This window comes from Cygnus olor, chromosome 3 (assembly GCF_009769625.2).
Source record: "Cygnus olor isolate bCygOlo1 chromosome 3, bCygOlo1.pri.v2, whole genome shotgun sequence".
Classification (NCBI taxonomy): domain Eukaryota; kingdom Metazoa; phylum Chordata; class Aves; order Anseriformes; family Anatidae; genus Cygnus; species Cygnus olor.
Window position 1 is genome coordinate 89,653,815 of NC_049171.1, and position 25,996 is coordinate 89,679,810.

At 37.8% G+C, this 25,996-nt stretch overlaps 3 protein-coding genes across 8 annotated transcripts in view; 1 reads left to right on the forward strand and 2 right to left on the reverse strand.

Annotated features, from left to right (window-relative positions):
* BTBD9 (BTB domain containing 9) overlaps positions 1-6,427 on the reverse strand; it is a 120,346-nt gene extending 113,919 nt beyond the window's left edge. The window contains exons 1-3 of one of the 4 annotated variants that reach the window (XM_040552330.1): positions 6,414-6,427; positions 5,975-6,030; positions 4,264-4,419 (exon numbers count right to left, since the gene is read on the reverse strand). In XM_040552330.1, the coding sequence (XP_040408264.1) occupies positions 4,264-4,345 (82 nt within the window). In that variant the 5' untranslated portion in view covers positions 4,346-4,419; positions 5,975-6,030; positions 6,414-6,427. Of the gene's footprint in view, positions 1-4,263; positions 4,420-5,535; positions 5,889-5,974; positions 6,109-6,413 lie in introns of those variants that run through there. The other 3 variants (XM_040552329.1, XM_040552332.1, XM_040552331.1) reach the window with 3 other exon arrangements.
* Positions 6,428-9,083: 2,656 nt separating this feature from the next.
* Positions 9,084-16,074, reverse strand: GLO1 (glyoxalase I). The gene is made up of 6 exons (XM_040552334.1): positions 15,919-16,074; positions 14,512-14,594; positions 12,916-13,056; positions 12,106-12,173; positions 10,979-11,068; positions 9,084-9,635 (listed from the first exon to the last, which is right to left on the reverse strand). Exons 1-6 carry the CDS (start codon positions 15,997-15,999, stop codon positions 9,547-9,549), a joined length of 552 nt encoding a protein of 183 aa, XP_040408268.1. The 5' UTR covers positions 16,000-16,074; the 3' UTR covers positions 9,084-9,546.
* Positions 16,075-16,237: 163 nt separating this feature from the next.
* Positions 16,238-25,996, forward strand: part of DNAH8 (dynein axonemal heavy chain 8) — a 142,134-nt gene continuing 132,375 nt past the window's right edge. Inside the window, exons 1-5 of one of the 3 annotated variants that reach the window (XM_040552327.1) lie at positions 16,238-17,227; positions 17,614-17,703; positions 20,727-21,006; positions 21,632-21,766; positions 24,728-24,812. In XM_040552327.1, coding sequence (XP_040408261.1) covers positions 20,728-21,006; positions 21,632-21,766; positions 24,728-24,812 — 499 coding nt within the window. In that variant the 5' untranslated portion in view covers positions 16,238-17,227; positions 17,614-17,703; position 20,727. The remainder of the gene's footprint in view (positions 17,228-17,613; positions 17,704-20,726; positions 21,007-21,631; positions 21,767-24,727; positions 24,813-25,996) is intronic. The other 2 variants (XM_040552326.1, XM_040552328.1) reach the window with 2 other exon arrangements.

Here is a 25,996-nt window from a genome sequence, read left to right on the forward strand (position 1 = left end):
TCTATCATAACATAATTATGTGAGAGTTTAGAGACTACAGTGAAATTGAAATGCCCTCAAAATGTAAAACCTTTTACTACAATAAATGAGCAAACAAAAGAACACATTTGCTACTCAGTTGCAAATCTAAAGCTTCCATAGTCCTTCAAGACTTCTGTACCTTACAAGTCTGTAATTGCTGTTCTGGATCTTCATTGTTATGCACAATAGCCAGGCAATCCAATTACATGCAAGTTACATACACATTATCAAGCAAAATGTACTCTCTCTCTTCTGCTAGTTCCACTTCTGATTAATTAGGGAAATTCATTTAAGACACTTAAGGTACATTTGGGTTTTAAAATCTATTTTACTTCTGTTTACGGTCTAATTTCTTGCTTTCTTCATCCACCTTTTTTTTCTGTAAAATTAAGACCAGATGCTGTCTGAGAGACTACAACAGTGGTAAAAATATGGGAAAACCATTAGCTGCACACTGATTTTGCCTGCTGTAGCTGTGGATGTTGTCATGTGCCAAAAAGGTGAAAAGTTCAAGGGAAAATTGTTCAGCTAAATAAATAAATAAAATCAGAAGAACACTTCTCTCCCAAGAGTATATAAGCCTACCTCTAAACAAAAATACACAAGAATAAATGTGCAAAGTCTGAACCAGGGACGTTTGCAAATAAGCCCACGATGACAGTCTTTATGAACACCGAGACCCGGGACTAGCCCAAGTGATGAAAGCAGAAATTGAGAAGTCCTTTTGTGTCAGCCGCAAGATAAGTTTGTTTCACAGATGTTCAACACTCTCCAAATTGCTGGTACGATGTATTATTCTGAATTACCAGTTTCAAACTGGTCACTGGGAATATGGGACTCAAACAGTGGCTACGAGCCTCTGGCTGAAGAACCTTTCAAATGCTTGAGTGACCCAAAGGGTTGAAAACTGGCAAGTCTATGAAAGCTCCATACGTGACTTACATGCTTTCAGTGGGTAACACTAGTATGAGGAAGAATTCAAATTCATTTACTTGGCCTACTACAGATTTCTAATCCAAGTTTCACCTGCAAAACAAGCAGCACTGTGAGAGCACTCTTGTCTTCAAAATGTAGAACTAAATAGTACATGACTTCAGAGCTTCCCAGTCTGGATTATTTAGCGGTATTAATTCAGTCAACCCTTGAAGCCATCTTTACAATTCTCATTTGAGGAAGTAAATAGTAATATACTGGTTTAGTTGTGGCAAATTGCTATGAGCTCATCGCTTTCCTGTAGAGCTAAATATTACAACCAGCAATTCAAAGTTTTGAATAGGATAAAAAAAGGCAGAAGCTGCCTGGAGCTTAGCAAAACCCTTTATGATGATCTCTCTGGCATCTTCTGTAATCATTTACACCCCAATCAGAGAATACAGGTATTTGCTTTTCCCGGTGGTCAAAGAAGAACATTTTACTAACTGCAGATAAAAGGCTAAGCCATTTACAAATGTCCTGCCAGCACCATAACCTATTTCCAGTAGCTATTAAAAGCTAATCAGATGCTTCAGGAATCAGCTGCTGCAGCTTTGTTCGTGCCACAGAAATAAGTATAACATCCTTCTCGGTAAATGTGAGGAGCTATTAAAACCGCACCAATCTTAAATGGTGCCTCTGAAGTCAGTAAGGTCTAACCTCTGCTATCCAAACCATGGAAGAGCCTCTTCTTGGTTGCCATCTTCAATAGCATGCCTATGTAATAAATAATAGGCCACGTTTTTCACAAGGTAATATGCAATATTACACGGTGTGTCAACGTTAGAAAAAGAAACAGTTTTCAGCTTGCTCTATTTCCTTTTTAGTAAGTGCTCTGTAACATATTATAGCATACAATAACGTGAGCTACAAAATGCAGCAACAAAAAAACCACAGTGACTTCTTTACTAAACTACTCTCGAACCAGAACTGCAATAAAGATCAGCACTAAGTCACTTTCCCGCCCCACTTGGGCTGTTATGAAAGACAGCCCTCTGCAACGCAGTGCTGTTTTCATCAAAAAAAGGGAAGAAATGCTTTTATACCACACAGAAAAGGGAATTTAAGAATTTTTCCCTGAATATGTTGGAATTTCTTATTTTACATATAAAACAGTAAAAAAATATATATGTAAGTAATACAACTACAAAATGACAGAATAAAAAATGTTATGAAATAAATCTGGATTATAAACACAGAGCAAATAATTTTATACCCCCTGAAAAACAATTCCTTTACCATCTAGTTTATACCTATACCAAGATAATACAGTTCTTGTTGGAATTACACAAAGGGAATTTTCTTAAATATAACTCTTACACTGCTATTGTTTCTAGAAATAGGAACCGTGACAGTTCTGAGCTGATTCATTCCTTCGTAAAGTATTCTGCTATGTTTTAACAAAATCTCAGGAAAAAAAATACCATTTTAAACACAATTTCTACAGAATATTTTTGTTCTCAGTAGTTCAGGTGCAATAAACTAACATCTCAGGAAATAGTTTGTTGTTGTTTGTAAATATTTCAATATATAGAGAGGAAAACACAAGTAAATACTTAGATACTGTCAGAACCCTTGCTACAGAAGCTCCTTTGTACTTCTGAGTAACAGTAACAATGTTGACTGAGTGAAAAGTATAACAGAATGGGAAAAAAAAGTTCTAAAAATAAAACTGTTCTGGTTGAAGGACATGGAGGTTGGGAAGAATTCTAAGCTTGCTCATGTAAAGTGTTCACAAGCACCAAGAGTAAAACAAAGTTTTATGGTTTGATGCAAATCCATAAAACCATGAAAGCCTGGTCACCATTTCCTTCAGTTTCACAACAGGTGAAAGGATTGATATGCAATAATGTTTAGCTACAACTGTTTGGGGGATTTTTTATTGTTTTTAATTTTAACCACAACTTAAAAAAAAAAAAAACAACACAGAAGCGTTGGCATTTAGAATTTAGTTACAAATATCATTAATTTACTCTGTTCCATCAAGAAAAAAGTAATTCAGTACTGAAGCACAAGCCAAATAATACATCTGAGGAAAATCGTACTTGTTCACTAACATTAATTTTCTACACTTTTAATCATTTTACTTCTATATAATATTTCTAATAATATGAAAGTCTTTGTTCTACAGAGCTCTGGGATTGTCCATAAGAGAGTCAAGCTACCATCCACGATATGTGGCACCAGAGAGAAAGCGTTGAAAGGACCTTGAAATGCTTTAAGGGAAAAAAAAAGGTACTGCTTTTATATGAATGCCTCCCTAACTTAAAAGAAAACAAACAAAAAAAGCACTGGGAAAAAAAATGTTTTACTCAAGACAATCTTTAAGCAGAAAGTCTTCCTCTATTTTTGAACACCATCAATTAACTAATTCTCAAATGCCCCAATTTTCCTGATTAGGCGTTTCATAAACAAAGCTCCATGGTATTTCACAGAAGGTCTCATTCATACGTAACAGTCAAAATATTACAGAAAGAAAGAAAAAAAGTTAAAATTTGAACTACAGCAACGCTTTAGATCACACTGACTTATGCATGAACAACTCCCAGGGTTACCTGCTTCAAAACATTGAGGAGAAAAAGATGCTAACTAAATCAATATATTACACTAATGCTTTTATTGGAATTGCACAGTCTATAGGAGACCTCCACAATGCACACAGTCATTAAAAAAGTAAATTCTAACTTTAATCCAAAACCACTACCAACAACAAACTTCTTGATATCATATTAATAACTACCTCTGCATGTCTGAGGAACTGACTGGTCCTATTTATCCAACATGCACAAATAATAATAATATAATCCACGTGGCATGAATTCACGGATACAAAATAAGAAAAAACAAGTAAATGGAATTCTCGTAACAGTTATCGCCAACCCTTCTGTTGTGAAAGAATTAAAAAAAAACAAAACACTGATGCTAACTCTATTTACCATGTCATTCAATGACAGCATTATAAATAAAAATTTAGTACCGAAAGTGTTTTGACTTCAGACATACGTGAAGTTACGCAGTAGTCATCTGCAAGCACATGCCAGTTCTTAAGCACTGTAGTGATAACGTTTTACATTCTGCTCAAAAAGGTATTCCTCTGACAGAACAGTAGGAGTAAGTTTAGCTATGTACAAAGAACAATATACTAGGAACGGATGATTTATTAATATACATATGAAATCAATATTAATACACATGATGTGACATAGTTAAAATAGCATATAACTAAACCCTTAAGCTAAAAATCTCAAGAAAATACATCAGTATACTCACCAGTAAAGGTTTCTGAAGATCTACAGTGGACGTAGCCTGTTGGCAAATGACCAACTTCCTGAAAATTAGGGTTCTTTGCCATTCTGAACAACTGATAGATTGAACACCAAGCTGATAGAAATGCTGTTCAGTAACATCCAGCTGAATACCATATTTCTAAAACAATGCATGAAATATATACCATTAAAAACAGGTGGCACACAGCTATAGCAGAAATCGACTGAAATGCACATTTCTCAGTTGAAAATTTTGTGAAAATAACTTTTAAGAATCCCTCCATTCTACGGCAAGCGTTCTAATAATATTATATCATAACATCAGAATTATTGTTTTATCAGTCATCATTTAATTTTGACCATTTTTTTTCTTTTAACTGTCAAAAAAAAAAGGTAAGAGTTGTCATTAATTTTTTCATTGTAAGGCACAAATATTTCACCAAGGCTCTTGCTGAAACATCAGCATCCCTGAGCACAGTTTTACCATGTGTGTGTCCTAACTAAAACACATCTATACAAAGTGTATCATGCACATTTCACTCCCTAAACATCCAAATCTCTGTAAGAGGTCTTGCCTAGCCTAAGGTGGTGGGCGGGCGTTGCTTTTTTTTGTTTGCTTGGTTGGTGTTTTATACTATTTTAGGCAGTTGCAGATCCTTCTCCTGGGCAAGCCTTTATTCTTATAAACAGGAAAACAAAACTGTACAATGACGAAATAAACAAATGAAGCCTGTATATTTCTGTAAACAAAACTGACACGATGTTTTTATCTCAGCAGTATGAACTATTGCTGTTATTCTCATACCTGCCAGCAGGAAAGATGAACTGTATTTAAATTGCTAACTAGATGACACCTTGACCTATGAATTCTCACATTAAAGACACCAATCTTCTCTAAAGCATATGTTTAAAGGAACAAGGGAGGAGAAGGAAAAAAGAAATATTTTTAGGTAGTCTCTCAAACAGGACAGTAACCACACTTCCATCCAGCAAGTTGAAAATAGGTAAGACAAAGAAAGTCTCCTATTTTTGGTGAATAACAAGGCTATGTAAATGTTTATTCCCTTAAGTATTGCGTGTTATTAAATTGGCTTGTATTGTCAAAACGTATTCAAAAGCAATTTATGAAAATTGGAGGGTTAAAAATGTAAATATCGAGGAACAGACCCCGACACAACAGTACACGTTGTGCACCTGAGTTACAGACTTGTACGAAGTAACATATCAAACGCATCTGTGCGGAGAGAAGGCCCGGATTAAACCTTAAAAGACGCACCACAAAACGAAGCGATGCCAGCACAGGGCTTTGGGGAGGCTCTGTGCGCTGCGCAGACTGCGCACAATGTAACACCCAGCTGGCTTTATTTCCTTTTAACGTGATAACGTGACAACAACTTCTCAGCGAGAGGCAATGTCACAGCAGCGCCTGACCTGCCACAGGAGCCTCGGAGCACGACCCCGGCGGGTCCTGGCGATCGCTGCACGCAGCAACACCGTGCCTAAATAAACTGACCTAATTACCAAGGGGGGGGGGAATAAAAAGCCAGAGCGGAGCCCTGAGAGGCGTGCGGTCGCCCGACGAGCCAAAGGCAGGCTCGGGAGCGCGACAGGCCCCGCTGGGGGCACGGCCCCAGCGCTCCGCACGCAGGAAGCGCCCCCGGGCCCCAACCGCCCCGGGCCCAGCCCGGCCCCACCGCCCCCCCCCCGGGACTCACCGGCCCCGGCACCGAGCGGGCCTCCACCCCGCCGCCGTCGTGACGCCACCGGGCGCCTTGACGTCACTTAGCAACAGCCGCCGGCCTCCTGCGTGCTGAGGCGGGGCAGCCCGCTCAGGCCGCCCGCGGGGCGCCTGCGCGGAGCCCGCCCGCCACCGGGGCAGGGGGAGGAGCTCTCGGGAGACCCTCGGGCGCCTCAGGGCACGGCCGGGGGCGTTGAGCTGCGCCCTGCCGCGTGAAGCCCCCAGATACTTAATTCGACGCTTTGTTTCGTTAAAGAGTTAGCTTGGAAGATGTAGAAATGCCGCAGTCTGTCATCAATGAGAGCCCCAACCGGTTTCAGCAGATTACATATTTAAAATCTTCACGTCGATTCTTTTAGCCTGCCCCTGGCATTAAAGCGTACCTCTGTCACAGCTTACTCCTGGCTTATCATAACTGATACCACTGCTTTTAAATAGTTCACAATATGTCAAGAAGCAGTATTTTTTTTTTCTAATAAAAAACATACCTTGCCCACTTCATGATATTTTTGCAACTACATTGGTTTTTGTGCTATCCTCTTTATTATTTCATTATCTATTGCATTGTTTACACTGACACACACACAAAAATCAAACTCAAGGGTCATCCCAAGATCAGCAGCCACGTTTAAAGCAAGCTTTGAGCGCTAAGCAGAGAACCTTCAACACAGCCTACTGCTTCTCGTGTAGTTACCACTGAACTACATGTGCACACCCTTTGACTTATTCACGCAACTTACAAACTATCCTGCTTTTAATTACCGGATTCCATACAGTTTCGTCAATAGCATTTCCAGTCACACCTGCACTTTGAACTGTAATGACACAAGTCTGAGTGAAACACTTTATGTAGATAAACTATGAGCATGTAACTCCCAAGTTACACACTTGTAAAATGTAGGGATTTTCCTTGCCCAGACCTTTGTCACAAAGGTTTAGTTGATATATCTGTATCAATTACAATAAAACTAGTTTTAGACAACTTCACTTAGACTACTATTAGCCTGTTTTTTTCTAGTCACTATCTAAAGCAAGATCCTGGATGGTAAGGAAATGCAGTTAGCCCTCGTGCTTCAGGTGAGTTTTACTTCATTTTAAGTTCCTATTTCAGCACACCAGCATGAGAAGGTACATACATGAAAAAGTTTAACTATCAAAACATATGTAAGCTGCAGACAAGTGCGTGCTTTGTCTCATCTCACTGCTGTAGCTCTCTCCTCCTTCTCGGCACTATTCTCATCCAACTGGCTACTAACTTCAAAAGGCACCTTATCATACTAAAACTATACTACCATAGTCTTCAAATTAAGAATTCTCTTAATTGCTGCTGTAAGGTATTCTGCAATTTTTTTTATTTTTTTTATTTTGTAAGTACGGTGAGGTTTCCTGAGTCACCAGAGCCAACCTAAATTTCTGCTAAAATGAACAGCCCGATTTAATTGTTCGGGAAACTATGGGGCCTTGAACTGGCTTCTCATTTCTGCTTAATAAACTTGGTATAAAACTAACCCAGCATTTAAGAACATCAGTGGTAATTTATTAGACTGAAGTAGCCTGCTTGGGGCTGGGAACAACATCAGACATGCCACGTTTGTGAGGAAGATGACTGAGATCATGTGGTGACAGCTATTACGACAGCTCGATTTCTAAGATCTCACTGTAAACAGTGATAACTACATTGTCCCTATCAGAAGGGCCTAACATAAAAGAAAACGATCAACCACACAGAAACAAGACAGTAAACAGGCTAGGTATTAGCTCTGGAAATAAAGGAGGGCAGACAGCGTAAGCATGAGCTGTTAACTGTTGCAGAAAACTACTTATCAAACATTCAAGAAGGGAGAAGATTTATGAATGACACTTGTAGGGCACTACCTATAGCACCCTATCTGCTTAAGTAGAGACCATCCACAAAATATCATACAAAGGACAATTTGAAGTATTGGGGTTGCTTTATAAAATACAGGAAACATCTTTAGGAGTTGCTGTGTCTACTTTCCAATACATTTGTGGGTTTTTTTGTACATCTGTAGGGGACAGTAAGCAGGCCAATACATTTCACATTCTCTCTTCCAACACCTATTAAAACTCAGATGAAGCATATAATGTATTTTTACTCATTTGCAAAGGTAAACAAAATATAATGGACTACTCTTGGACAATAATGCTTAGCATTTGTCATTAATATCTAGATTAGCATAGTGGAAATCAAATACAGTACCTTCTATACTTTTTAACTTAAAGGCCAGGGAGCTATTGAATAAGTTATTAACAACTCTGCACATTGCCATTATCCTGCTAATCAAGTCATACAGTTATATTCTTCATTGCTGTACTCCCAATTATTCTTCTTTTATGACCAAGTTTCTTCCCCCCCCAAAAAAAAAACATAAACCAAAACAAATAGCTCTTTGTTTATCTAGGATTCAACAACTACCAAAGTAACTTGTCATACTGCTTTAAAAATTATTTTGTTGTTTTTATCAATGCTTTATATTTGGAAGTGAATGGCGATGCTACTGCACAATTGAAGACTTAGTAGGAGTTAAGTGCTACTTGAAGCACAGTAAGTGCAGAGGGGTTTTCTTGGCTTTGTTAACAGGATTTCAAAACTTGGCATGTTTTACACTACTCATACCAGGTGAACAGTGTGTAACAGATGTAAATAACAGGAAAATGTAGCATTTACAAGTATAATTTCAGTAACCATCGCTCATTTAGAGAGGGCAATCAAAATGCCTACTTGTAGGAAGCTGTTTCAGGTACTCTTCTTCATTGCACTCCTAATACAGGACTATACACAGCATGTAAGAAGACTATAGCCCCAGACTTGCATCAAAACAAGAACTATGAGCAAGTTCCTTCTGGTGTTAGAAGAGACAAGGACCACTGTGAGTTACTGACTGTGAGACCTCTTATGTTGTCTCCCAGTCAGCAGCCAGAAGTTTAAATACAGAATTCTTTCTGGTGGACTAATCTACAAAGTTTCTTGTTCCAGGCAAGGCTGCTTAACGGTGCTCAAAGACTTTTGCTTAGCATAATGTAAGATTAAGACTTTCATAAACATGCTACTACTCAAGCAAAAAGTTAGTTCGATACTTTATTTTCTAGCATACAAGACAGGGCATGAAGCCTTCAGGATCCTTTTGCTTCATTAAACAAATTTAAAGTTTATTTTTCTCCTTGTTGAAGTTCACCAGCAGTAATGCAGGATTTTTTTTTTTTTTTTTGCTTTTAGTTTAAATCTAAAGACTGTAAAGCGAAGTGAATTTCTGGTAATTTATCTTATGAGAGTGTTTAGTTAAATATTAACATAATCAATGTTCAAGAGCAGAGTATGTACTAGTGCTCTTCCAAAAGACAGTTGAAGATTCCTAGTTGGAAACAAATTGCAGGGGCATCACAGGAAAACAAAAGGGAATTCAAGTACATTGAGGTCCCAGGGGACAGTTTTAGAGGAGACTCTGAACATAGTTGATTCCTCTCCATTAAGTGAGAAATTCCACAAATGCTGTTACAGATTTACTCCAGTTAACCAGAAGTGTGCATCTAAGTGAGAGTCACCATGTGTCTAGGATTCAGAATTTCAATCCAGTAGCCATCAGGATCTTGAACAAATGCAAGTCCTTTCATTTTACCTATTTGGGGGAAAAAAAACAAAAACAAAGAAACAAGATAAAGGTAAGACTATATGACTAAATCTTAAATACAAGAACTTTCACTTTTTTTTTGTATTAGTTCAAATTTAAACAGCAAATTCTGAAAACATCCAGATTAGTTTTTAATCAATAAGATCTGTGTGCTATGTTGTCAATCTGACACTCAATAAAGCTGTAGTTTAAAGTCACCTTGAAATCCTTCTTCTGTTGATTTAAATCAACATTTTTGCCCCTGTAAGTGTTCCTCTTTTCCTGAATTCCTTGCCCATGTAAATTTTTTTTCCTGAATTTATCAGGAAAACATTTTTGTGCTCTGGGATGTTTTGATACATTTCCCTGAACCATCTTTACTAGTAAAAAAAAATCCTCTGTTCCTCTGCCCTGCATTTTTCTCATGCCTGCCTCAACACTGAAGTTTTGTACAGTACTGTTTTTCAGTTGTTTGCTCCCCACACCTGACCTGTGTTACAGTACACACTCACATCACTAGATAAGACAAATGCAGTACAGTTTTAAACTGTTGGAAAAAAAATACTACTCACAAAAACAGGGTCTCCAAAATCATTCTTCAACAGTGAATCAGGATAGCACAGCTTAACATGTTACCTTAAAGTGTTAAGTACCTAATTTTAGTTATACTTGCTCTATTACCCTGTTTACTGTAACAGAACCAACCTAATTCCTATTGTATTCTAGTTAGAAAAACTTCTGAGAATAGTAGTTTGATTTAGTAACATAGGGAAAAAATGGCATTAACTCTCTCAGCCTGCCCCATCATCAGCGAATGTGAAGCACCAAGCCTCTTCCTACTCTTTGGCACTTGCTGCATCAATTTTAATTTTTAATGTTAAAAACAGCTTTTGCTTTTTTTACCCTCATGCTTAGCTGATCCCAGGAGTTTATGCCACTCACAGTCTAAGTTCCTTCTACATTCTTAGAGCTGTGAAGTGATAGAGAATTGAAGTAAGGAGCTCAAATATCAACCCTCTCAAGGTTTATTAGGTGCTGAACGAGTTAGGGCTCTGAAACTCTAAAATCCTAGCAATATTGAGTTCAAATTTTAAAACAAGAAATCTATATTCAAGTTATGGTTGCTACAGACAGACACAGAATAACATGCAAGAACAGACAAACAGTATAGTTCTGCACTGTCGGTTTTGCCCACTGTGTAAGAGGGAACAGGGGTAATTGGTTCTAGTACATTCTAAGGAATGACAACTACAGAGACATATTGAGCTTTCCAGGAGGCAAAACTACCAGACACAGTGTTTTAAGAACAAGGAACAACAACAAAGTTACTTGCATTCCTGATTAAGTCTTACCATCATCTGGTTTCTTCACAAATTTCACTCCTAGTTCTTCAAACCTCTTACAAGCTTTATTGACATCAGGGACAGCAATTCCAATGTGCCCTGTGAAATGGGGTAAGAAGAGTCAGGTACACTCTAAGCATTGCTGGGTGTTTGAAAAAAAGTTTGCTCAGTGTTTCATCCTGTGCAAAAAGTTCATTTCAGATGTGACGTACCTAAGGGAATTACTGCTTCCAGAAAGAAAAGCATTTCAAATTTTAATATTCTCCTTCAGAAAATTAGCTTTTTGACAATGCTTTTGAAATAAGAACTTTAAAGTAGCTCATGTTATTTAGATGAGAATATTATCTAGAGTAGGAAAGAAATAGGATACTCAAGCTATTTTATCTGCATTGCTTTTCAAGAAGGCAACCACGTAACAGGATTTTGTTGCATTTGCTCACTTCAACAGTACAAGGCATTTATCGTTAATGCTGTATTTGTAGAGACTAACAGTAGCACCATGCAAGGCCTGAATTTACAAATCAGTTCAGAAGCTTTAAATGTCAAGTGGCTAGACTGAGTATGAGACTTATTTCACAAGCCAGTGACCTTTCAAGTGCTCAAAATAAAGTCAAGCCACATGAATACTCCTACCCTCAGTGCTACAGATGAACAAAATTCTCCTTCTAGCTCAGAAGGGGTGATCAGTGATTACAAAATAGAAGTCTGAATTTAAATCAGTCTGAACATCATAATCCAATATGCAGGAGCGATTATTGCACTTCATTGAGTAGTTACTATTAGTATGTGTTTGCTTGCCAAAAGATTAGACATATAAAACGTGTAACTGTGGCTCATTACTCTGAAACATGTTTACCTATTTTCATGATCTTTCACAGTATATCTTGCTTCTTCCAGCATGTAAAAGACAAGTTTCCTTCTTTTCCACTGAAAAAGTCTTCTCATCCACACAAGTTGAAAATATTTTCAATTTCTCACAAAAACAAAGCCTACAGCATATACATATTTTTTGCACTTAAGTTATATAGATGTTTTCTAAAAAAAACACCTTTGAAATGCCATTCTTCCCCAATACACAAGAGTAAAAATGTAATCACAATAAAACAAAGCATAAAAAGTACATGCACTAAACCTACCAAATCCTCGAGGATCCGAATTACCATTGTGATAGGACTGATTTTCATCATTTTCAGTGCCCCAGTTGCTGTAAGAAGTAATTATTACACATTGAAATCAACAAGTCCTGAATGTTCAGTTTCCTCAGGAAGTTTTCTTCTAAAAACCAGAAAATTTCAATTGCTGGCTGCATTCATTAAACTATCAATATTTTCCCAAATCACAGGTTCTAGGGAGTCTTCAAAGCAGACAAAGGGCTAATTCAGTCAAGTTCATACCCTTCACTAATATTCAGGTTCGACATTTGAATGAGTCTGAGAGACACTTCTATCTCATTCCAATTACAAAGGAGAGCAAGTCTCCCTGCACTTCTGTGCAATCATTAGTAGCATTAACAGAATTGTCCTGTAAATTGTCATGTAAAGTCCTTTTTTAATTTTTTTTTTTTTGACTCAATACTTCTTTAGATTAGATTTCAGAAGCAATAGTTACCCCACTATCGGGATGCTTCAGGGGATCCCAGAAGTTCTAACCACATCATTTTTCCTCAATTCCACAGTATCCCTCCCCAGATAGTATGCATATTCAAAGAGACAGCAAGTATCATACTTATATACCAGTGTTCACCAAGCAGTTTGAAAGAACTCTATAAAGAGAAAGATAAGCTTGCCAAGTATCTAAGATCTCAGCCATATTTTAAAGCTTTATGACAGTGAAGATGTTTCTGTAGTAGTTACTACATTTTTATTCAATCCAACAGGACTTACAATCATCTGCTTCTGTTTAATCACCATTACTTAAATGTCATCTCTCATCGCATTAATACTTACTGTGTCAGTTCAAGCGTAGCTTTTCTAGAGAAGGTCCAGGCTGTTCTCTCAGTTTTATCTATTGGGATATCCTTTTTATCTTCGTACCCCAGGAAAAACAGCGAGAACTTCATAGTAGGAAAGTCAAATTTTTGAAGCAGTCTAAGTGAAAAAAAATATTTTGAAATAGTAACTAAAAAAGATAATTGGGTAGCCTGCAAATAAATCAATATTCTTCCCCCATGGAAGAATTACTGCCGTGATTTTTGCCTGACTACAGTCCACATCTTAAAATAGCTATGTTTTGAACTATCAAGTAGAAACATTCCAGAACACATCATAAACTTACACAGACTAGAAGAAACAGATTCTTAAAAGCCAAGCCATCAGTAACTGGATAGCAAAGTCAATACAAAGGCTTACGTCTGAGGCCGCCACTGTTACTAGTATGTATTTCCTCAGGAAGATCCTTATGTTCATCCACTTTACAGTATCACCAAGGAATAAAAACCATTTACTTTGAAATTTACTCATGCCATGGAACTTGCTGGCACCAGACCAAGTTTACAAACACAAGCAAATAAAAAAAATAAAAACACGGATGAAATATTTTTACTATTTCCATGGATTGGTATAACCATAAAAGCCATTTCAGATGTGATAATTTAATCAACTACAAAATACCCAAGGTCAGAAAAAGCTGCTTATAAAGTTTATCCCTTTGCTAACAGCAAGAATTCACTCGCTTTATTGTGACATATTTGATACACACACATCATTGTTCTATAGAAAACTGCACAAGATAACAGACTGCTAAGAGTGATCTCATATGATGTGTACAAAGTGTTGTAAGCTTCAGAGAACTTTAGAAAAGACTCTGCTACTTTTACCTCATTCCTAGAAATGTGGCATACTTCAAATCATTTTTACATTGGAAGTTTGATCAGAGCAAGCAAGCATGCAAAACACACCTAATTTATTTTTCAGCTTACCATTTAATTACTTTTTAATTTCTGTCACACACCTCTTCACTGAAGTAGAAGCATTTTATTTTACCTTAGACTGGACTGATTTCAGGATGTTTAAAAATAAACTAGAATGTTGTTTTAAAAACAAACTCTTTTCATATGAGATACTGCAGGGCATCTGCCTCCTCACAGCCTTCTCCAAAAGGAATTTGAACCTCATCACCAGTTTGTGTTGTCTTGGTCTCTTATGTCCAGAGGTGGTCACCAGCCACCTCTGAGAACTAGCAGAAAGTTTTAAGATTTATAACAACAACTCCTGATTATAAGCGCTGTCATATAAGTTACCAGTTAACTGCAGGATCACCAAAGAGAAAGTAAGAAAGTTGTATACTGATAATTAATGACCTACTTAAGAAAAAAAAAAAAATCTAGCCAACACCAATTTTAGTTCATTTGCAACTTTGGCATTAATTATGCTGTGGAAATTCTTGGTGATTGCCAGACTATCTAACTTGGCATTAGCTAATAGGCCAGCGCTGTTGATGTAGTTAGACCAATTAGTATTATTACATCAAAGCAACAAAAACTTGTCTTTTCAAAACAATAGTATGAATGACCAAAGTTACTGTAGCATACAACTTCCACTCACGTCATTCCAAGAATTCTTGTATAAAAATCCAGCGACTTCTTAGGATCCTTTACTCTTAACATTGTCTGCTGAAACAAAAAGTCCTGTAGGGGAAAAAAAGAAAAGAGTTTATTTTTATATATGAAACAAATATGTACTAATAAAGAAGTAAGTTAATAATGGAACTAAAAATGGCAGGTTTGGAAGTAACAAATACAGTATTATATCCAATGTAAATAAAATCTTTGCTCTTGATGCTACCAATGCACCTTTGTATTAAATAAACATACCTTTGTAGTATAAGAAAAAAAAAAAAAGAAACTGCAGGCATCATTCCCTATGTAAATCAGAAATATCAAAAGTTTGTAGCATTCTGTTGTGGTTTAGCCCGGCTGGCAGCCAAACACCACACAGCCGTTCGCTCACCCTCCCCCCTCCCTCTCCGGGATGGGGGAGAGAAGCGGGAAAGTGAAGTCTGTGAGTTGAGATAAAGACAGTTTATTAAGACAGGGAAAAGAATAACAACAACAACAACAATAATAATAGTATTAATAGTAATAATGTGTACGAAATAAGTGATGCACAATGCAATTGCTCACCACCCGTTGACCGATGCCCAGCCTATCCCCGAGCAGCCAGCCCCCCCCTCCACCCCGGCTAGCCACCCCTATATATTGTTCAGCATGACGTCAGATGGTATGGAATACCCCTTTGGCCAGTTTGGGTCAGCTGTCCTGGGTCTGTCCCCTCCCAGCTCCTGCTGCATCCCTAGCCTGCTCGCTAGCAGGACAGAGAGAGAAGCTGAAAAGTCCTTGGCTTGGTGTAAGCACTGCTCTACAACAATTAAAACATCAGCATGTTATCAGCGCTCTTCTCATTCTAATCCAAAACATAGCACCCTGCCAGCTACTAGGAAGAAAATTAACTCTGTCCTACCTGAAACCAGGACACATTCTTATTTTTATTATTTTTTTATGGAGCTGTACTATACATACTCTGCCCTGCATGCAGGTACATGAGCAGTTGGTACTGGGTCTCACTGCATACATACACAGAACTTCATTAAAGCTAAACTGCTGAGCTCATTATTTCATTGCACAGTTGTTGAATCTCTGTCAAGCACGACGGTATTTTGGCCTACCAGTCTGTAAAGGTATTTTCTCAAGCCACAGCAAAACTTTATATACCAAGGGCTACTGAACAGCTAGGTGGATGAAAAGCAAGTTAGATACTTTCGACACATATCCCATGCAAGGGGCAGACTTAGATTCTACGTTTAAATACTACTACCTATCTCCCCTAATAAAACAGCCGCCAATTCTCTCCCTTCCCGGCCCCATGCCGCCCCCCACCCTCCAAAGGGGGACGACGACGCCGCTACCACAGCGCCGAGGCGCCCCCACACACACCCCAGCCGCCCACCCCCACCTTGGTGCTGGGATCCGGCTCGGAGCAGGCGCCATAGGCTGCCTCATCGCTGAGGCCGCACGGCTCTGCCGGGGCCGCCATTTTACGGAGCTGGGAGAAGGGGAGGAGGAGGGAGGATGAAGGCTGCCCGGGGGAGGCAGCGCTCCGCCCCGGAGGTGTGGCGGGGGCGGCTTCGGCTTCGGCTTCGGCTTCGGCTTCGCGCTACGGGGGTGTCCATGAAGGGAGGGCGAGCGGGGCTTTTCCTCGTCTTATCTATCTATCTATCTATTTATTTATTTATTAATTAAAAAAAATCCCACCAATCCCGCTTTTGGGGTAGCCAGATTGGTGGCTCTGCCGTACTAATAAACGGGTGCTTTTAAATGTTAGTCAAATTTAACCTGCAGCGTGCGGCAGGTTAATTACCCAAAATGTGGAGGCACGGGTGTTCTGCATGACTGTGAAGGAGCGACCCTCTCTGGATCGCAGGCAGAGGGTACCATAAAAGCCCGTGGGCAGACTTACATATCTAACTCTAATAAACAGTGCTTTATTTTGTAAATCCCTGCAACTGATGGCACGTTAAGGTGGCTTGAAAATCTGACTTTATGCCTTTAGACAGTGAGCTTACAAATGTGTGGTTTACTCATTTCAGTACCTAGAGATGTCAGTTTCTGCCTTCACTGACAGAAGCTAAGGGAACATTTTGGATAATAGTTGCTACCCTTTAGAGTTACACAGTGCCACTTTGGGCTAACCTGTTATTTCAGGTGTAAAAGGTAAGAATACTCTGTCTTTCAAAGCTAAGAATGAAAAACAGCTTTTTCTTGCCTGAACTGAATATTCAACATAAGCTTACACTTGTGGTAATTAAGAAGAACAAACAAACACACATGGCAGCACAGAAATTTTGTGTAAATCTTGTTACATTTCTTGAGTTCAGAAAGTACACATAGTGCACATGAAACAAATCCCTGATTTTATGATGTCAAGCTGTGCAAGTCCCTTCACAGAGGCCTTTGGTGCTCCCCACGGCCCTTAGGGCAGGGGCAAGGTTCAGCTCCTGAGAGCATAGAGGCAGCTGTGGGCCCCTGAAGAGTGGCGGTGGCTGGAACCGAACCGAGCCGAGCCCGCAGCGGTTACGGGCGCCCGGTAACGGCCCGGCCCCATAACGGCCGGCCCCACAGAAGCCGCCCTGTTGCGCAGTACCGGCACGGAGGCTGGCAGCGGCAGATCGGGACGGAGGGAGCCCGCCGCGACGGGGCGGTTGTGCTGCCGGGGAGTCGCTCTCTTGGTCCCTGTGCTGTGAGGTATACTTGGAGCCAGGCTGGTGAGGTTCTGCCTACCTCTCTGCTGAAATAGAAGTGCTGGTTTAGGTACCGCAGCTTGTCGGGAGAGAGAGATCAGGATCCCTGCTCCTCTACGCTTGGGAGGCATCTTCTCCTTCCCTCCCTCACCACCTCCTCTCCGCACCTTCTCAGATGTGCTCCTCTGGAGCAATGTGGGGCTTTCCTGGCATCCCACTAACGGGTATCCCTGCTCCCAGCCCCTTGGGCTGGCTCGTACTTGAGCCAGCGTACTTGATTGCTGAAACTGGAAGGTTTAGAATTGCCCTTCTTAGGCTGGTCCCCAAGGTGAGGCTGCCCCAAGGACTGTGGAAACCTTGGCAGCTATGGAGCAGCATTGAGACTTTGTTTCTCTCTTCCTCTCCCTAAGTCCTACTGTCAAATTGCTGCTGCTCTAAAGGGGTCGGGAGAGAAGCTGAGAGAATCACTTTTTGATGGACTGGTGCTACTGGTAAACAAGGTAACACCATTTTCATCTTATTATTTTATAAAGAACTAGTGCATTGGTCAACATTTTTCTACAGATTTGCTGGGAAATACAGAAAAATGTATGTCATGTTTGTTTGTTTATTTATTTATTTTAGTGGCAAAACCTGTTATGAACCAAGCATTTGGGTTGGATCTTAGCTCTAGGATTAAGAACATAAGAAAATCAGAACTACCATACTACGTCAAACTAATGATCTTTCTCCCTTGTGTTCCCTCTCTAATAGTGGTCAGTAGTTGCTGGCTAGTTTGGGAAAAAATACAAGAACCAAGACACTATACAGATCAGGGGCTATCTCCTGATAGCCCCTTCAGATTCTGTCAAACAGAAGCTTGGGGACTACAAGTTTGCCTAGATTTCAGAGGCAGAGCAGTGCCTCATCTCTGAATCTCAGAGTTCAGAGGAGAGGCATAAACATTTTCTGCATAAAAAGAAGAAAATTCAAATAACATTCTTCAAGCTGCTATCAAAACCAGAGAATGACTGCTATCCCTTTGCCAAAACTTTTGAGAAAGAGGGAGAGAAATACTGCCAGTGTTTGGAATGATGTAGAATAAAGGATACTAAATCTTGGATTAGAGTTCCAGGGAAAAGTGGAAAGAATGAATTTGTTGGCTTATGCTATACTTCAACTGTATGTAAAAGACTGTGCTGGAAACTAGGCTCACTATTCATTTGTTTTGCATGAACAGGCCCTGTAGACAAGGTTTAGGGCACCTGGAGAGGAGGAAAATAAAGTTTGAATGTAAAAGAACATCTACTGTTTTAACTAGAATAAGTAGTCAGCTGGAGTTCATGCTCTTTTCATCTGAAGATCATGCTCTTCTCGTGCTGAGATCTGAAAATCTCAGCCTAGACACCAGACAACTTGTGCATATATGTTTGGAGAGTAAGGGAGGATGCTGGCATACAATGTAGTCTTTGTTTCTAAAGAAAGCTGTGAGAACCCATCTCTCTAATCTTGAACTTTAGGGTAAAGTATCAACATCATGGTACAACTGCAAAAGGCAAAGAAATTAACATCCAACCTATTCCAATCCACCTGAGTTTCAAAGACAAAAGTGCCACTGCTGACCTTATAGATGTCCAGCCAAGTCAGATTACTATAGAGGAAAATAAAGTTATTAATAAATTTAGACTTTACATTTTAAGTTTTTTCTGTTTTTGTTTGTTTGTTTGTTTTGTGTTTTGGTGGTGGTGGTGGTTTGGTTTGTTTTTTTTTTTTTTTTTTTTTTTTTTGGTGTGTGTGTGTGTCTTTTGTGACTTTTCCTAAGATGTTTTTTCCTAGTACTTTTACTTCAGGAAAGAGAATATTTTCTGTAAGAGGTGATTACCTGCCAAAGTCCACAGAACACTGGCTACTTTGCAAATCATGGGCAAAAATAAGGAGCTAGTAATGTAAAACCATCATTACTTTTCATGTCAGCTTAATTTTCTGTTTCCTAAAGCTGGCAATGGTGTCTAAGAGCATTTAACATACAGTTATACCTGTGATTGGCTGTCTAAAGTCCTCATATGAACTACTAGGTAATTTGTGATATTTATTTTAATCTTCATGGTAATAGTACTCTGAGTAGAATGGCAATTTCCATGTTTTTGTTTTTCTCTGTTACCCTGGGTGTTTATATGGGTTCTGTAAAAATTTATCCATTATGACTTCCCCATGTGGCTGAACAAGCTATTTTTAGAGGACTAAACTAGCCACAAGATGAAGACTTCAGGTGGAGCTCTACTGATGGTTACAGTTCCTTAAAACTAGTTGTTGAATCCATGTGTAGAATTGAGGGCACTGAACAAAACAATTATCTGTGTATTTAAGAATGTTAAGATTGACCGAATAGGACTGATGGCAGCTGGCAAATGCAAGCAGATGAGCATGCTTCCTAATAGTAAAACAGGGAAAGACGATTTAGATACTTCTTTGTAGCCATGAATTACAGGCTTGGGATTCACAAGCCAAACCTTTATTGGGCTTATGAGGTAGTGGAGTAGAAAACGGAAGAAAATGGCAGGGCCACTTTTGTACAGCAGCCAACTGCTTAGCTGTCATCCATGAATATATTTTGTTTTGGGCCGTTTTAGAAATCCTCATCTAAGAATGATTAACCCGCTAATATCTTAGGCATCTGGGGTTAGTCACAGAATTAAGAGAAAGTCTGACTCTTGCACTGTGATGAAGATTTCTTGATGTGCTCAGTGCTCTAGGAACTTTTAATGTACTGTGTAAAACTTTAAAAGTGTCTTTGTGCAAAGAGGTTGCCAATCAGTATGTTTTTTTTAGGACATTGCTGACAACATTGGAAAACTGCGCAGTCTTGGGTGTTATTACTCTCTTGATAAGTTTTTAATGACAAAAATCTTTTTTTTTTTTTGTATTAATTTAAATCAAGATAAAGCTTATAGTTTTACTATGTCTCTATTTAATAAAAATGCTTCTTCTGAAAAAATACTACCCATACTCTCCATCTTAAATTATATCTGCAAACACTTAGGCATTCTGTATAAAAATAGCGAGTAAATGCTTATGGGAGCAATGCTTTAAGACTTGATTTGGAAGTCTATACAAGTCTCTATGTAAGTTCATTTGCTGAGTATGTGTGTATATTTTACAACTTAAAATGTAAATAAAACATTTATATTTAAACCACTTCTAGTTCTCAGTAATCAGGTATTCAGTAAAAGTATTAATAGTTTATTATTATATCACTACTTGCTCCTCAAGATGTAATTGCGTGGTAAATTAATTTTAAAAACCTGTCTGTAATGATCTTCAGCATGACATTTGTAAACTATCAAAAAGCATATATAAATGCCTCTTAACAACTCAGAGTGGACTTGATGAGACTATTAAGTTTGTATACCTGGCAAGTCAGTTTTGAGATGCTCTCATTTTCCTTTCTTTTATTCCCTGCATTCCCATTCCTCACAGTCGTCTTGAAAAGTTAGTCTTGAAAAATGTGAATTGTTATAAACACTCGTTTTTTGGCATATTTCAGAATGGAAGGTGTACAAGAAGGTAATACTGAAAATTCAAACACTGGGGAAGTTGCTGGGCCCCATCCTGAGGCAGCAAAGAGTACTGGACATAATCTCACTGTGGAAGACAGTCTGCCTGTGCCTGCTGCACCAGAAGATGCTGGAGCCAGACCTGCTCGACAAATGGCAGCCTTTTCCCCTTCCCAAGAGACTTTTTCTGCTGCCAGCCGAAAGTTGTCTAGGTTTTGTCGGAGCTCTAGTGGAGTTCTGTCCTTGCAAGAAGCTTTAAAAGAAAAACAGGTTTAGTATTCAACATTAGGTCTTGAAATATGTTTCTGGTTCTTTTCACAGATAATTAAACCCAGTATAAGTAAATTGTTTCTTTTTTGTTTGTTTGTTTGTTTCTTTGTTTATATTCAGTTTTCTTATTCCAGGTAAAAAGTTAGTCTGTTCTTAGTGTTTTGTTTTAAAGTTATAGTGGAAGGAAGCAGGAGATATTAACTGAATAATTTACACTGAAGCAAAGCTGTACCCTGCTTAGTTCCTGCAAATATTTATCATCTCTAGATACTTTAGTTTGATGTTGCTAAATTTCTGTATTGATATAATAAATTGAAATATTGGTTGTAGAAAAAAAAAACAACACTGGGTAATATGGCACACAAATATCTTGAAATCTACTGTAGTATATTTCATGTTTGCTTCTCCTTGTCATATTCTCAGAGTTGACTTTGTTTTATAATAATTCTTAGTAGTTTGCTCTTGTTAGCCTCTGAAAATTCACATATTCTTTAAAAATGGAGTAGTTATATATTCTTATAATAGAAGACAGTAGCATTCAGCATTCGTTGCAAGTTAAGTAGCAAGTTAATGTTGCGATCAATTTCTGTATTTTTTTGTTTGAAAGATATATTTAATGTTCTAGGCTCGATACAAAGAAGCAAGGGAATATCGAAGAACGAAAATTGATGCTTCATATAAATACGTATTTGAAGTTCTCAGTGTCAGGCTAGGTTTAGACTTAACAACTGTGGAAGAAATGATTTTGGATTCCCCTTCGGTGAGTCTGTTCTGTGTTTGTTGAATTTTGGTTATTAGTCAAAATACGTAGCAGATTGCCCCCTTGGATATGAAATGTTATTCATCATTTAGATTGTTTCTACCAGAAAATGTGATTAATAAGGCACGTGACTCATCTAAAATGATACCTGACTAAATCATTCAGCTGAGTTTCCTGGAAGATTTTCAAATATTCCCTGGGTTTTTGATAGCGGCTTTTTCATCTTTCTTACCTCAAGGAAATCATAATTACTGCTGTTATTTTGACCCAAGAGATTCTTGTCATATCCACCAGTTCCAACAAGTTTCATCCATCTCGGCCTGACATTATTATATTCTAAAAATAATAGATTTTGTTTGTAAAGCAAGTCTTGACTGAAATGTCAAGGCTGCAAAAATACATGCAACTTCATAAAAACATTTTGAAAATATAGAATGTTATATAGTAATGAGAGGAAGGATGAATCCATTTCATTAATGCTATTACATTTGGAAAAAACTCATTAAATAGCTTCCGGTTATGATTGCTTTGGTTACTTTTAAATGTTTAAAAGAAGGAATAAAGTGAATTTGTAGTGTGAGAAGGTTCCAAACTTGTGGGGCTTGTGAAAGCTCAGTGTTTCAAAGTGCTTGAAAAAACAGGAGCAAACAGCTAAATTTCTCTTTTAGTAGAGTATCAAAATTCAATATAAATATATGTAAACTCACAGCCCTTGCCATCTCTGATTGCATGATTTTTTTGTCTGTTAGAGATTTGACTTAGCATTCAAAATTCAACCAGATATTGTCTCATTTGATCAAATATATCACTTGTTAGAACTTCAGCTGTTCAGTTACAAGCTGAATATAGTCCTGATCAAAATCATTGTTCATCGTTTCTTTATTGATATTTATACATCATAAAATGTTTTTAAACAGTCCTTTTTTTTTTTCCTAATGCTTACACAATATAGAGGTGCTTTAAGTTTTGTCAATCAACTAACATTTCCTTTCTTTGCATTTGCTAAAAGGTATGTATTTTTCGATCATCCTGACTTCATATAAAATTGCTGTTCTACACTGATTAACTCAGACACATAAGAGCCTTTGCGTACTTACAGATGGTGTTTTTTGCTGAGTGTTTTTTTTTTTTTCCTTATTGTCACCATTTCAAAGCTTTTTACGGTTAGAATTTTTCTATATTTAGTTTGTTCATACACAGTTTAGGCTGATGGGACTGTATCAACATTGTCCTTTTGCAATACGTCGTTAGTGAATTCCCATATGTATACACCATGTCTTTGACATCTGTAAATTAAGTTTTATCCTTAAAACAGCAGCCTATATGGTGTATTCACACACCAAGTGTTTGTACTACATTCACTTGAACCAGAAGCTGTATTTGCAGAAACAGTAGCCACAGGGATAGCTCACATCTTACCTCATTTATAAAATCATGCAAGCCCAAAAGTTACTGTTCACTTTTCTTTTGCTCTCAAGGTGGAGTACTTTTGGCAGTAGCGAATCTTTTTCTGATTTTCTCATTGACCTTTCAGCACTTTATCAATTTATTTTGTATATAATATATATATGTAACTATTTCGGGGGAATTTTTCATTTTTTTTTCAGTTCTAACCCTGTTATCAACTACTGCCTATTAACCAAAGTGAAAGCACAGTGTACATTTCTTGATCTGCCTTGCCTTTATTTATTTTATTTTTGCACAGTGTTGTCTTCTCAAAAGACTGGATTTAAATTATGTCCATTTGGGTGTTACTTATTTTCCTACCTCACTTCTCATTCAAATTTTATATTTGCTTATTTTGGGGTGGGATCATGCTTCTTAAGAAATACACCATATCTAGAGGCTTGTGCTTTGTGTTTGAACAAGTGTGCACCTCCAGATGCATTTGCTAGCTAAATTTCTAACTTTTTTTTTTTTTTTTTAATGGGAAGGAGGTAACTACCAAGGTATAGCCCTTTAGTTGGACAATTTGAATGCCAAGCCACATCTTAGCGATTTCATCATCCTTGCAGATAACTACAGAGGCTGTGAAAGAAGCTAGATTTTGACCAGATCAGTACCCAGACTTACTCTACGCTCTGAAAACTTCTGATCTCCCCCAGGCCTTCTTTCAGTACTTGTTAGAGCTTTGTTTGTTTCCTGTGCTGAATCACATATTCACCAGGAGATTGCCTAGGACAGTTTGGAAATTCAGATTTTGGAAACCTCTGTTATAATTTCAGGCATGTTTTTTGAAATGATAATCTGTACGCAAACAATTTTCACTTCAAAGCTTTGCAATTGAAGTCGTACTAACCAAAACACCTTGTATAACATGACAAAATCAAAACTGCTGTCCAGAGACCTGTGGGGTTTCAGAATAGTCACTTTATAGATACGTACAGCAAGCTGATCATGGGTCACTATGGTTTCCCTCAGCTGAGATAACTGTCCTTCCAGAAGTCAGCAAAATCTTTGTCATCATGAAAAGGTTTTTGAGGAAATGTGACCAGTTAGTATCTCCAGGGTAAAATCCTTGTGTCTGATGTTATTTCTGTTTTACAAACGAATCTTTTACTTTTAAGGGAGTAGAGTTGCAACAGCAGGATATGTCAGGTCATGCAAGCCTGCTATGTATGTTGCTAAGTGTCTTCATGACTAGTTACTTCCAGCTGATACTTGAGACTTGCAGATCTCTTAGAGTAACAGAATACCCTCTAGTTTCTCTGCATTACTTGTCAAGATCATAAATATTTGTTATACAATTATCAGGAACCTGTGTATGCAGGTTCAGTAATTGACGGAAATATTTGAATGGTCTATTATGTTGTTTTGTAACTTCTAATAACATTTTGCATATAAACACTAAATGCCATCAAAACTTTAAGCAGTGGCATGTTCAAATGATGCTGCACATCTTAAAGCAACATAAAAATAATAATATTTTGAGTAACAAGTATTCACTTTTTGATTTAACAGTTGGAAGCATTTGATTCTTTTTTTGCCAAGGGAGGAAGTAAAGCATTGAAAATTTTCTATCAAGAAGGAGATGTACCAGGAATAGGTAACTTTTTAACAACATTAATACATTAAGGCAGATGTATACCATCTATATTGCATACCGTCTATTGTTAAATGTGTTTAATATTAACCAGAATAAAATCTGTTTTTCATTTGTTCATAATTTTGCAGTCTTCTGCTGTAAGGACTGAAAATGCATATTGTAAATGCTTGCTTTGTGAAATTGTCCAGAAAAAAAAAAAAAATCAGTCAATTTCAGCCATTCCTGAATGGAGGGCTATAAAAAGAGAAGTTATTTTGAAATGTTAAATTGTTTGCAACTATTTCTTCCAGGAATTTTGCCTTCAATTCATTAAAAACGTCTTTCATAAAACCTGTTTGAATTTGCATTTATTATAAATGTTTGAAAATGTTTGATTTTCAAATGCTCAGTAGAGAATTAGAATTTGATGTCTAAAATGCATAATGATTTTCTAAGCTCTGAACATGCTGTTCCCTTACCTACTTATAAGAAACAATCAAATTGCATAGGATTATATACACAGAGGAACTGAGAGCATCTCACCCCCTTATCACCCTTTTGTATAGATATATTATGCACACTCATCTACTGCTAACCTTTATCAAAAATACAGAAGATTGTTGCAGCCAATTATTCCTCACCTACTGGCAGAAATGTGTGATAAACCTGAAGGTTGAAAATCTAATGATGAATCTTATGTTAATAGGCTGTCACATGGTAGAATTAATCCTTTTTTTTTTTTTTTAGCATTGCATATTAGCTTATATTCAGATACTGAAATAATGCACAAGATGAAATATGAGCACTCAAAATGAGGAAAGAATAGAATTCAGGTTGCCAGAATAATCTTAATTAATTTTCTTTGAGTGTATCGATATAGTATGTTTTTGAACAGGACATTAAAGACCTATAATACTGCCTCACTTTCTTCTACCATTTGCCTGTTTTCCATACGCTGCTTTTTCTACCATTTCTGCTTTCTATCCCACTCCTCTCTAATTCCTTACTGCCTCCCTACTCATTTTTCCCTGTTTTTTCACTTGGGTATGACATCTTCGATAGAGTGAATGAGAATCAGCCTATAAGGTATCTCAGCCACCAGCAAATTACCCCAGAAAGATGGACCTGAGTAAATTCCCTTTTCAGTGTAGTACAATAAACTGAAAGTGCTTTGTGAGGCATATATTGTAGGCTTGGTATAGATT

Excerpts from the sequence above, each read along its gene's own strand:
- GLO1 (XM_040552334.1), bottom strand. The coding sequence starts at position 15,999 with ATGGCGGCCCCGGCAGAGCCGTGCGGCCTCAGCGATGAGGCAGCCTAT. Across the intron at positions 12,174-12,915 it reads GCTACGCTTGAACTGACACA|CAACTGGGGCACTGAAAATG; the intron begins GTAAGTATTAAT and ends TACTTCTTACAG. Across the intron at positions 11,069-12,105 it reads TTCGGATCCTCGAGGATTTG|GGCACATTGGAATTGCTGTC; the intron begins GTAGGTTTAGTG and ends CCCATTTCACAG.